Source organism: Miscanthus floridulus, chromosome 3, assembly GCF_019320115.1.
Source record: "Miscanthus floridulus cultivar M001 chromosome 3, ASM1932011v1, whole genome shotgun sequence".
In the NCBI taxonomy this organism is placed as follows: Eukaryota; Viridiplantae; Streptophyta; class Magnoliopsida; order Poales; family Poaceae; genus Miscanthus; species Miscanthus floridulus.
The window spans coordinates 99,573,420-99,584,680 of NC_089582.1; the positions used below are offsets into that span (position 1 = coordinate 99,573,420).

Consider the following 11,261-nt stretch of genomic DNA (forward strand, 5'->3'; position numbering starts at 1 on the left):
GGAAGAACGCCCGCCTCCACCATCTTGTTGAGCTCCGCCTCCCCCATGAGTGACAGCACCCATTCCTTATCACGGCTTGCTCCGATGGCCGTCTTCTTCGGGTTACCACCTCGCCTCTTTATCACCATCTCTCAGATCTGGTTTGGGACTAGCGGTGGAAGTGCGTGTGAACATGAATCGGGAAGCATGAGGGTCGAGGAGGAAGATGAAGTGGTGAAGTGGCAAAGGTGGGAGCGTGGAGTACGGCGGGGCAGTTACAAAGCGCCCTCTCCACTTTTCGCATTCAAGGGTTTTTGGGAAACCGTGCCATGATTTGCGACCCTCCGAATTCCCCAAAGCGACATGGTGGGCCATTACCTGGGCTTCTGTGCAACTACAGTCCATATCGCCCATTTTTTTGCCATAATTTGTTACCGCACACCGGATATTCGCCGACTTCTCTACAATACCATTAAGGCTCAGTAACTCCTACTATACAACCATTACTCTAGTTTTTTCTCCATGATTTGATTTCTCCAAGATTTCCACTTGTGGCTCGGGGACTACGACATCACTATGACTTGGTTCCTCACCACGCTGGGGATTTTCTTCTAGTTACTATTCTTTCTGACCCTAGCACCACATGACTACATCACCTACTGTCAGGCTCGGGGACTAAGTGGGCACACTTCACCTTGCAGTGAGTGTGCATTTTTTCATTTCAGGGCTCCACCCGAGGACTGGTTGCCTACTCGGCTAGTCTTCTGCTTTTCTTCTACTTTGGACCTTGGCACCATGTGACTATGTCATCTACTGTTAGGCTCGGGGACTAAGTGGGCACACTTCACCTTGTGGTAAGTGTGTTTGCTTTAATCTAGAAGACTTTGTGCCTCCTGAAGTTGAAGACGATTACCTCCCTTTTCTCGCGGTCAGACTCTAAGTGGGCACACTTGGTTCATAGCAGGAAAATTTTTGATTTTGAACTTAAGCTCCTTACATCCTTATGGCAAGCCTTACTTGAGTTACACTGCTCGGTGATGGTTCACAACTGCTCGGTGACTCATCATGGTGGTCGAACCATGAGTCTGACTGCTCGGCCTTGCTCACACCTGCTCGGACAAGCTCAAGACGGCGTTGCATAGCAGATACAAAGGCGCTCGGGGACTAGCTGTGGGGGGTACGACCCCGGATACCCATAGCAGACTACATGGGCTGTACTCCCAGGGGTGGTCCAGCCCACAAGACGAAGCCTTTCGGAGCATGGCGCTGCTTGGCATGCCCTGCAAGACATCAAGGGCGACATCCTGAAGATACTACGAGATCTGTTAGGATACGTTCGATCCCACGATTCATATAATCTGTTATTACCTTCCAGTTATCTCCTAGGTCTAACCAACTTGTAACCCTGCTCCCCATACTATATAAGACGGGTAGGGACCCCCCTCAAAACACACACAACATCATATCATAGCTAATACAATCCAACAGACCACAGGAGTAGGGTATTACGTCGCGCTGATGATCCGAACCTGTCTAACTCTTGTGTTTCTATTGCCTTCTTGTTCTCGATTACACGCATCTCTGTTGATTAATCTACCTTCGTGGGATACCCCTCGGAGGACTGCCGATGATATTCTATCGACACATACCGCCTTGCCAACGTTCATATCAAGGTGCTTGCTAGGTTCAATGTACCTAAATGATGGTTTAGGGTTGGTTTGCTCCTTCCATATGGGGATCAAGCATATTTCCAAGGACCCCCCTTCTCTCCACCTATAAAAGGAGGACCTCTCCCCCCTCATAACAACAACCCACAAGAGAAGAGCACCAAAGCAAGAGCAAGAGCAACACCACTCCATGGGCTTAGGCCCTAGCTAGCTCTAGAAGAGAAATAGGGAGAGATGTGAGGGAGAGTTCGGGGAAGAGCCGGACTTGTCGGTGTCTTCCCGCTTGTAGCTCGACGAACACCGGCTTTGTACCTCAACGGGTATCTTAGTAAGTGTTCATGGTTTCTTTGGTTATAAAAGTCTTTGAGTAGTTAAACTATACTCTTACTTGTTCGCTGGTTCGTCGTCCGCCCCCGTGGTGGATACTCTAGTAGAGGTCTCCCGATAAAGACGGATCACCTTGATCGACACTAGAGTAGTAATCGATAGCGTAGACGTGGTGTCTAGACTAGAGGCTACCTTCGTTTGCCTCATACTCCACGGTTGAGAGGGTAGGCGGCAGGTGGTGATAGCCCTGTCTGTCCCTCATAATCCCCCATGTCCGGGTACGACATAGAGCTAGGACGACCTCACCTGGCAGACCAGGTGTGATCCGGTACCCGAAGTAAGCAAGTAGGAGTGAAGTTTATCAGTCCTTAGACCCTAAAGCCATAGGAACCCATCTCTACCCTCAGCAGCTATCATTGTGTTGTCCTTGGACGAATTAGCTAGAAGAAATACCTTTGTTCCCTATGGAAATACGATACCCTAAATACTTCTGGGTGAAAGCTACAACGGTAATTCCGTATGCTTACGGATTCTATCTATAAATGTTAAGAAATACCAACACCGTCATGAGGTTTTGAAGCAACATGAGCGAGTTGGGTTTGTTTCACGATACATGGTGCCTTAGTTTCCAAAACAAACACAAAAGGAATCCGATCGGAACATCTTGTATTTGGATTTGAATTAGGATTCCTAGTTATATTCAGGTTATTTGAAGATGCCATACGTATGTCCAAGATATATAATGCGAGAGCTATAGATAGACGTGAAGAGGGACAATTTCCACATTTATGGAGTTAGTTAGGAGGAGGTGGACGAAAAAAATGGGTGGACGAAAAAAATAGTTGGAAATTTTGCCATTTTATTATTAGGTATAGATATAGATATAGATATAGATATAGATATAGATATAGATATAGATGTAATCTTTTTTGTGCAACAAGCTAAAGTGGATTGTATTTGTTGTTGTTAGCCCACAAAAGATTCATATTTTTTTAAAATACATTTTTATTTTATGATTTTTAAGATAAAACACATCTTTTCACGAATCGGAATCTAGCGTACCTACCAAACAATCTTATGAAGTGATTTTGCATTGAGTCATCATATAAAATGTTTCGTGAGAGAATCTAGGTTCAACTCGTTTTTAAATGAATATGAATCCCTAGCAAACGTACCTTAGAGCATCTCCGAGAGTTCCCTAAACATCATTCTAATCCTTAGTTTTTAGAAAGATGAAAAAAACACTGTCCAACAACTCTTAATATTTACTCCTAATCTTTTAGGACTTCGAGAATTTCTCCCCCTTCCGCGTAACTTTACGCGGACGAAGCCACACGCGGAGACGCCGTTCCCGCGGAGTCCTTCTTCCCGCGCCTTTCCCACCTTCTGGCCGGCGACGGCAAAAGCAATTCGAGTGCACACACGAGCAGCCGCAGGCAGGCAGGCACACTCGCGCGACCATGTACCAGGCGGCGGCGGCGGCCATCTCGAGGTCCTCCTCAGCGCTGCGGAGGCAGCTCGCGTGGGGCGCGGGCGGGGAGCCGCCACGTCTGTTGGCGCGAGGGTATGCGGCCACGGCGAAGGAGGTGTCCTTCGGCGTTGGCGCCCGTGCCACCATGCTACAGGGTGTCAACGACCTCGCCGACGCCGTCAAGGTCACCATGGGCCCCAAGGTTCGCGCTCCCTGCTTTGCCTCTGGGAAGCTTTGCGTTGGTCGGGGGCGGGGCGTGATGCAGCGGCGACCGGCGTGGATCTAGTGGAACCGCTGGGCTTTCGCATTCGATTGAGTGGGCTGATTGCTTGTGTTGCAGGGGCGCACTGTGATCATCGAGGGGGTTCCGTAAAGGTCCCAAGGTCACGAAGGATGGGGTCACTGTTGCCAGGAGCGTGGAGTTCGAGGATAGCGCGAAGAATGTTGGGGCTAATCTGGTGAAGCAAGTTGCTGATGCTACGAACAAGGCTGCAGGGATGCAGGCTGCGGCGGCGTGGATACGCGCGGCGATGAAGAGGTTCGTGCGGAAAAAAAGAAGACTGCAAAAAAAAACATCAAATAGGATCAGCATTTGATTTTTTAGAAGACAAATATTAGGAACTATTGGTGATGAAATTCTTTTTTTCTTCTAAAACCTTTTTAGGAGTTGGTAAGCATAGATTTTTTAGAAGGAATATTTAGGGAACTCTCGGAGATACTCTTATTTAGAATCTAAAGGCCTTCCTGAGTAGCAATTTAGGGACCAAATTGAGATGCCCAACCCAGTTGACGTTGATGACATGGCATACCTGCGCTATTCGGCAACATGGACCCGGCTCTGGATCCATTGTTTCACGTACCATCCTTGGCACCCAATCACACTCTGGTGCACATGCAACGACTTATTTGCCGGGAAGTCCCTCATCTGTAGCAGGAGATGTGCTAACAGTAACATGGCAGTCTGATGCGAAGGGTTAGCCGATCGAAGACGGTAGATGGGCGTGTTACAAAAGGAAAAGCCACAGCCAGATCGAACCAGTCCACAGCCGGTAAGGTCTTTGAGTCCCGTTGCGTTGTCCAATTTCTATTGGCCACAAAATGCATGTATGTGTGCTTCAGTGCATGGAAGATCGGGTGCATATGCTTTTGTGTACCATATACGCACGCTTTGGACTTGTCTCTTCTCTCTGCTCATCTCTCACAAGTCACACCCTAAAGGAAGTCAAATAAAGCAATGGACGCGCCTTCACCCAATCTTTGCGATGCAAAATCCTTCAGATCTTGTACTTGTACCACAACATAAATCCCTGGCTACCACGCGTGAGCCGTGTTTCAAAACGGGTCCGGCGGAGGACTACGCATTAGCAAGCACGCGTGCGTGAATTAGCGCGTCCCAAAACCCCCACGAACGTGCGCTCGCTGATCCCGAATCCCAATTCATCAGCTTTGGGCCTTTGGCCCGCCCGCCGCGTCGGAAGCCGTCCCACCTCCTCGCTTCCCGCAAGGCCGCAACGCTCTCCGATCGCGTCCTTGGTTGCTAGGTCGATCGCCGCCGCGCGGGACTGCGCAAGCGGCGGGCGGACCGGCGGACGCGTGCGCTGCGCCGCCGATCGACCCGCCTCAGAAACTTCACGGAGCCCGCCGCTGGGAGCAAGCACGCGGAGGGAGGGGCCCCTATTTTGCTGGTACGAACGCAAGAATCCCCTTCTGCGTGCCGTTATGTGTAAAATAAATCTGTGGTCTCCATCGGGGGTTTTCGGGTTCATCACTCCGAGTCGGTGTGGTAGGTGCCGGTACCTGTGCCCCGGGTGCGTCCAAATTGGTGTGCGCAAGGATCGCACACCAAGTGTCCGACGGTGTGCCTGAGAGGAGCTATAGCCCGCTCGCGTTGCCCTTGTAGCTTCAGCTTAGTGGTTCTACTTTAGGTCGTGATTTCGATGGGAATTCGGGGGTTTTGTTTTTGTCTCGCTGGCTGTTGTGTTTTGAAACATTTGATATTAACATGTGTGTTATGACATATGACCTTCTCATTCGTCTGATCTGGTGGACCATGCTCACTCCTTCCCTTGGTACACAGGCCTCGGCTGAGTGTTGGTTCAGTTCAATTGAGAGAGCAGCACAGCTACAACAATGTTGGACCACCTGATTTCCATGCTGATGGATGCGGTTGGAGTGTTGCCGGCTAAGGATCTGCAGGTCAAAGAGGCTTTCGGGTTCTCAACTCACTCAGAGACGGTCTGTGTGGTTTGCAAACTGGCCATCTCTTCGTTTGAAGCCTCATGGAAACCTGACAGCTGTGACCATGTCATCTGCATTCCCTGCTTCTGGCAATATGCACCTGAGATGGAGGCCACGGGGCTGCCTAGGTGTGCAGTGCCTTCTTGTGAATCTTTGTGCAAGCCCGAGACCACTCTGGGGATCAATGTGGATCATGGCACCTTCATCTCAGTTGCAGGCATAAACAGTGGCAAGGGGAAAGAACCGTTGGATGGAATGCTTCAGGAGCTAGGCCAATGCTCTCGTGGTGTGGATCCAATGTCCAGCAGTGACTTCTACTGTGCCATATGCATGGAGACCGTGCATGTTAGAGAGCTCTTCCCCGTACCCGGGTGCACACACCTCTTCTGTGTCAGCTGCATGAGTCAGTACATCGCTGCTAAGGTTGAGAATGATGTGTTCTCCATTGGATGCCCTGAACCAGGTTGCGATGATGGTGTACTGGACCCAGAGGTGTGCCGTGACATGATCTCATCGCAGCTGTTCCAGAGGTGGGGAGATGCACTCTGTGACTCAGCACTGGGGGCATTCGGGTTCCACTGCCCCTTCAAGGACTGCTCAGCATTGCTGGTCAATGAACGTGGCCCTAACGAGGCAGTAATAAGGAAAACCGAGTGCCCACACTGCTCCCGGATGTTTTGTGCACAGTGCAAGGTGGCATGGCACTCCGGCGTCACCTGTGAAGATTTCCAGCAGCTCAGGACTGATGAACAGGGCCGAGATGACCCGCTGCTTAGGAAGGTCGTCGTGCATGAGAATAAGTGGCAGAGGTCCCAGCAGGTCAGGAATGATGAACAGGGCCGAGATGACCCGTTGCTTATGAAGGTCGTGCATGAGAATAAGTGGCAGAGGTCCCTCCGGTGTTTGGTAGCTACATGTAAATCTTTGTGGAAGTCTGAAGCAAATCGGATGATCGATGTCGGTCATAGCACCTTTGTCTCAACTGAAGACGTGGACAGACAGAAACAGAAAGAAGCGTTGGATAATATGCTTCAGGAGCTAGGCCAATGCTGCCCTGGTGGGTATGCGATTGCCAGCAGTGAATTCTACTGCACCATATGCATGGAGTCAGTGGACGTCCGGGAGCTCTTCCCCGTTTCTGGGTGCACACACCTCTTCTGCGTCAGCTGCGTGAGCCAGTACATCACTGCAAAGGTCGAGGATAATGTGTTGTCCATTGGCTGCCCTGAACCGGGTTGTAAGGATGGTGCACTGGACCCAGAAGTGTGCCGCGACCTGATCCCGCTGCAGCTGTTCCAGAGGTGGGGCGCTGCCCTCTGTGACTCGGCGCTAGGTGCATTCAAGTTCTACTGCCCCTTCAACGACTGCTCGGCATTGCTGGTTGACGAACGCCGCCATGGTGAGGCAGTGATAACACAAGCTGAGTGCCCACACTGCTGCCGGATGTTCTGTGCGCAGTGCAAGGTGGCATGGCACGACGGTATCACCTGCGCAGAGTTCCAGCGGCTTGGCAAGGATGAGCGGAGCAGGAATGACCTGCTGCTGAGGAAGGTCGCGCAGCGGAGCAAGTGGCAGAGGTGCCCCAAGTGCAAAATGTACGTCGAAAGGACCGAGGGCTGCGTGTACATCGTCTGCAGGTACTGTATTTTGCTCTTTGCAGGGGAAAAAAATACATGTGCAACGAGCACATATGAGTGAGATTCTTTGTTGTTCCAATTTACAGGTGTGGGCATCGCTTCTGCTATCTCTGCGCATCCCCAATGTCACGAGGCATCCATCGTTGCAGTAGGTGCAAGAGGACCTGGTGAATGACCTCAAGCTGCAAAACTCCACGTGTGTGACGTGAGGGAAGTTCTCAACTCCATATTAATTCCAGTAAATTGCTAGTGTGACTTGGTTAACGTTGGCTCGTGCAATTATTATTTGGCAAATCAGTATCAATGGAGCTCTGTTAGTTAACATAAAATATTTACGATGGAGCATATATAATTCAGGTAGCAGTGTATTATAATGTAAAAAAAATGAAACGTCAGAAACTTGGATAATGTAGGTACTTATGAGAGAGCTGATGACTTTCTTATGAAGAATGCATAAGGTACTACTACTACCTTAGTGAGAACTAGATGTGTTCCTCTTATATTGAATCACTGAGTGTTATGGTCGGTCAAGTGTATCAGAGGCGCAAGCGTGCACGTGGCTAGGTGCAACGCGCGCATGCGCCGGCGCGTGGTGACCGCGCCCAGGTTCAGTCCAGATTCGGAGTCCTAGTTTCTAGCATCTTAATTTGATTCAGTTCAAGTTGCTAGGCAGGGAGTAATTTTAGGAACTTTTAGTTGTAAGATTGGGCCATATAAGCCAATCAATTATTCAATAATGGGATAGTCAGAGATTGAGAAAGCTCTCTCTGGCCCTTGAGCCCCAGTCGACTCTCTCTCTTGTCTCTGTTTGCCGCCGGCCGTCAGGACGGCGTCGAACGTGCACCACCGCCGAGAGACTCGCCCCAAACCTCCCACGTCCCATAGCTACAACCTCCGGAGCATCACTAACGATCCTAACAACCTGGTATCGTTGTCAGGCCTGATGTCCGGAGTTAACACCACCACCGTTCCGCCCACCTCCGCCGTTTCCCCAACCACCACCGCCGCCGCAACCAATACCACCACCGTGACCACCACCACCGTTCCGCCCCCGCCACCACCCTCATCTCCGATGGACACCCTCGCTGCGGCCGTTTACGGTCTGCAGCAACAGATGGGCCAGTTCGCCACAAGGCTGTTGGCCATGGAGGGCCGCACTTCACCATCACCGGCCGGTCCATCGTCCCTCGTCTCGCCGTCCACCGCTCTCCCGTATGGGCTGCCGGGGTACGGCGGCATTCCACCGCTGCTTACCACGGACTCTGTCGTGGTCCATACCACGGCGCAGGGGCAGCAGTCCGGGCCACCACCGATGCTGCCAATCCACCAGATTCCGTTACCACACTCGCCGTCTCCATTGCCGTCGTTCGACATGTCCCTGCCTCAGCAGCAACCGGCGCCGTACGAGGGACACGCGGACGCGTTGGGCGTTCCGCGCTTCCAGAAGCTGAACTTCCCTACGTTCGACGGCGTCGACGACCCTCTCGGCTGGCTGAACAAGTGTGACCACTTCTTCAGGGCATAGCGCACGCCGGAGGGCGACAAGTTATGGCTGGCGTCCTTTCACATGAATGGTGTTGCGCAGCAGTGGTACTACATGCTCGAGCGCGACTACAGCGACGTCAGCGCCATCTCCTGGCCGCTGTTCAAGGCGCTATGTTACCAGCGCTTCGGACCAGCCCTCGCCACCAACCATCTCTCCGATTTGGCGCGGCTACCATTCGAGGGATCCGTTCAGCGGTACCAGGAGGCGTTCCTGGCTCGGCTGGCGCACGCCGAGCCCCTCACCCCGATGCAGCAGGTGCGGCTCTTCACCGGGGGCCTACCTAAACCCATCCGCACCGATGTGGAGCTGCAGGGGCCTACTGATCTCCAGTGGGCCATTGGATTGGCCCGTGCATACGAGCGCCGCGCGGCTGCCCTGGTGCCGGTGGCGCCCAGCCGACCACCACGCCCACCGCCGCGACAGCAGCCGCTGGCCCTGCTAGCGCCGACGTCGACACATCTGCAGCTGCCGCGCGCCGGCCGCGACCCCGACTCCTCCACCTCGACCATTCAAACGGCTATCGCCAACGGAGATGGCGGACTGCCGGAGCAAGGGGCTATGCTACAACTGCGATGAGCCGTACGTCCGCGGACACCGATGCCAGCGCCTCTTCTACTTGGAGGTCACCGACTTCCACGACTCGGAGCCCCCCCTGCCGGATGAGGAGCAGTCCCCACCGCCGGCGGTAGACGAGCTGCCACCGCTCATCTCGCTGAGCGCGATCACCGGCATTCGGACGGAGGACATGATGCAAGTCCAAATCGCCATCGGCAACTACGAGCTCACTGCCCTCATCGACTCTGGGTCCACTCATAACTTCATCAGCTCCGCAGCAGCTCGCCGCGTCGGCCTCCACTTCCACGACAGCAAGGGCGCTCACGTGGTGGATGCCAACGGCGACCGCGTGGCGTGCCGCGGCCTGGCTCTCGACGTAGCCATCCACATCGGCGAAGAACACTTCACTGTCGACTGCTACACCATTCCACTCGACTGCTACGATATGGTCCTGGGTGTCAAGTACTTACGCACCCTGGGCCCTATCTTGTGGGACTTCGACGACCTGTGCATGGCGTTCTGGCACAACGGCAAGCGCGTCCTCTAGAAGGGGATCGGCTCCATGCGCACGGACACTCCACCAACGGGGCGACTGCATGCGGTTCGCGATGCCAAGCCGGCATTGTTGGACCGGCTACTGGACTCCTTCAGCGACATCTTCGAGTCCCCAGCCGGCCTGCCACCCGCACGCCCCTGTGATCATCGCATTCATCTGCTGCCGAACACCGCGCCGGTTGCGGTCCGCCCCTACCGCTATCCGCAGCTCCAAAAGGACGAGTTGGCGGCGCAGTGCACGACCATGCTTGAACAGGGCATAATTCGCCCGAGCACCTCTCCGTTCTCCGCGCCGGTGCTGCTAGTGAAGAAACTGGACGCGTCATGGAGATTTTGCGTGGATTACCGCGCACTGAACGACCACACCGTCAAAGATAAGTTTTCGATCCCTGTGGTCGAGGAGCTCATCGACGAACTGCACGGCGCCAAATACTTCACCAAGTTGGATCTTCGCGCCGGGTACCATCAGGTGCGCGTCTACCCGGAGGATGTGGCCAAAACGGCATTCCACATGCATCACGGGCACTTTGAGTTCCTCGTGATGCCGTTCGGCCTTACCAATGCGCCGGCAACGTTCCAGGCATTGATGAACGCAGTACTGCAGCGGTTCCTGCGTAAGTGTGTCCTTGTATTTTTTGATGACATACTCATATACAACGCCTCCTAGACCGAGCACTTGCAACATCTACGTGCGGTCTTCACCGAGCTCCGCGCGCATCAGCTGCGCCTCAAGCACTCTAAGTGCGCCTTCGGCACCTCGTCGGTGGTGTACCTCGGGCACATCATATCCATGTCCGGGGTAGCCATGGATGGCGAGAAGGTAGCGGCTGTGGCGTCGTGGCCGCAGCCCACGTCGGCGCGTGGACTCCGCGGGTTCCTCGGCCTCGCCGGGTACTACCGGCGCTTCATCAAAGACTTCGGCAATGTCGCAGTGCCCCTCACCAAGCTGCTGCGCAAGGACGGCTTCCAGTGGACCGACGAAGCAGCCGGGGCGTTCAACGCCCTCAAGGAGGTGCTGTCCACGGCGCCGGTCCTGCACCTTCCCGACTTCACCACGGAGTTCGTAGTGGACTGTGATGCGTCGGGCATGGGGTTTGGTGCTGTACTTCACCAAGGCGCCGGACCCCTGGCCTTCTTCAGCAAGCCATTCGCCGCCCGGCACTTGAAGGTGGCGGCGTATGAGAGAGAGCTCATTGGCCTGGTACAGGCAGTGCGCCATTGGCGGCCCTATCTGTGGAGGCACCAGTTTGTGGTGCACACGGATCACTACGCGCTCAAATACATGC

The 11,261-nt window shown here is 53.6% G+C and overlaps 1 protein-coding gene across 1 annotated transcript; it reads left to right on the forward strand.

The window, feature by feature from the left end:
• The first annotated feature begins 4,738 nt into the window (after positions 1-4,738).
• Positions 4,739-7,851, forward strand: LOC136546241 (uncharacterized). The gene is made up of 3 exons (XM_066538205.1): positions 4,739-5,129; positions 5,522-7,319; positions 7,406-7,851. Exons 2-3 carry the CDS (start codon positions 5,575-5,577, stop codon positions 7,488-7,490), a joined length of 1,830 nt encoding a protein of 609 aa, XP_066394302.1. The 5' UTR covers positions 4,739-5,129; positions 5,522-5,574; the 3' UTR covers positions 7,491-7,851.
• The last annotated feature ends 3,410 nt before the right edge of the window (positions 7,852-11,261 follow it).

Coding starts and splice junctions, on each gene's coding strand:
- LOC136546241 (XM_066538205.1), top strand. CDS start 5,575: ATGTTGGACCACCTGATTTCCATGCTGATGGATGCGGTTGGAGTGTTG. Junction 7,320..7,405: donor TGCGTGTACATCGTCTGCAG/GTACTGTATTTT, acceptor TCCAATTTACAG/GTGTGGGCATCGCTTCTGCT.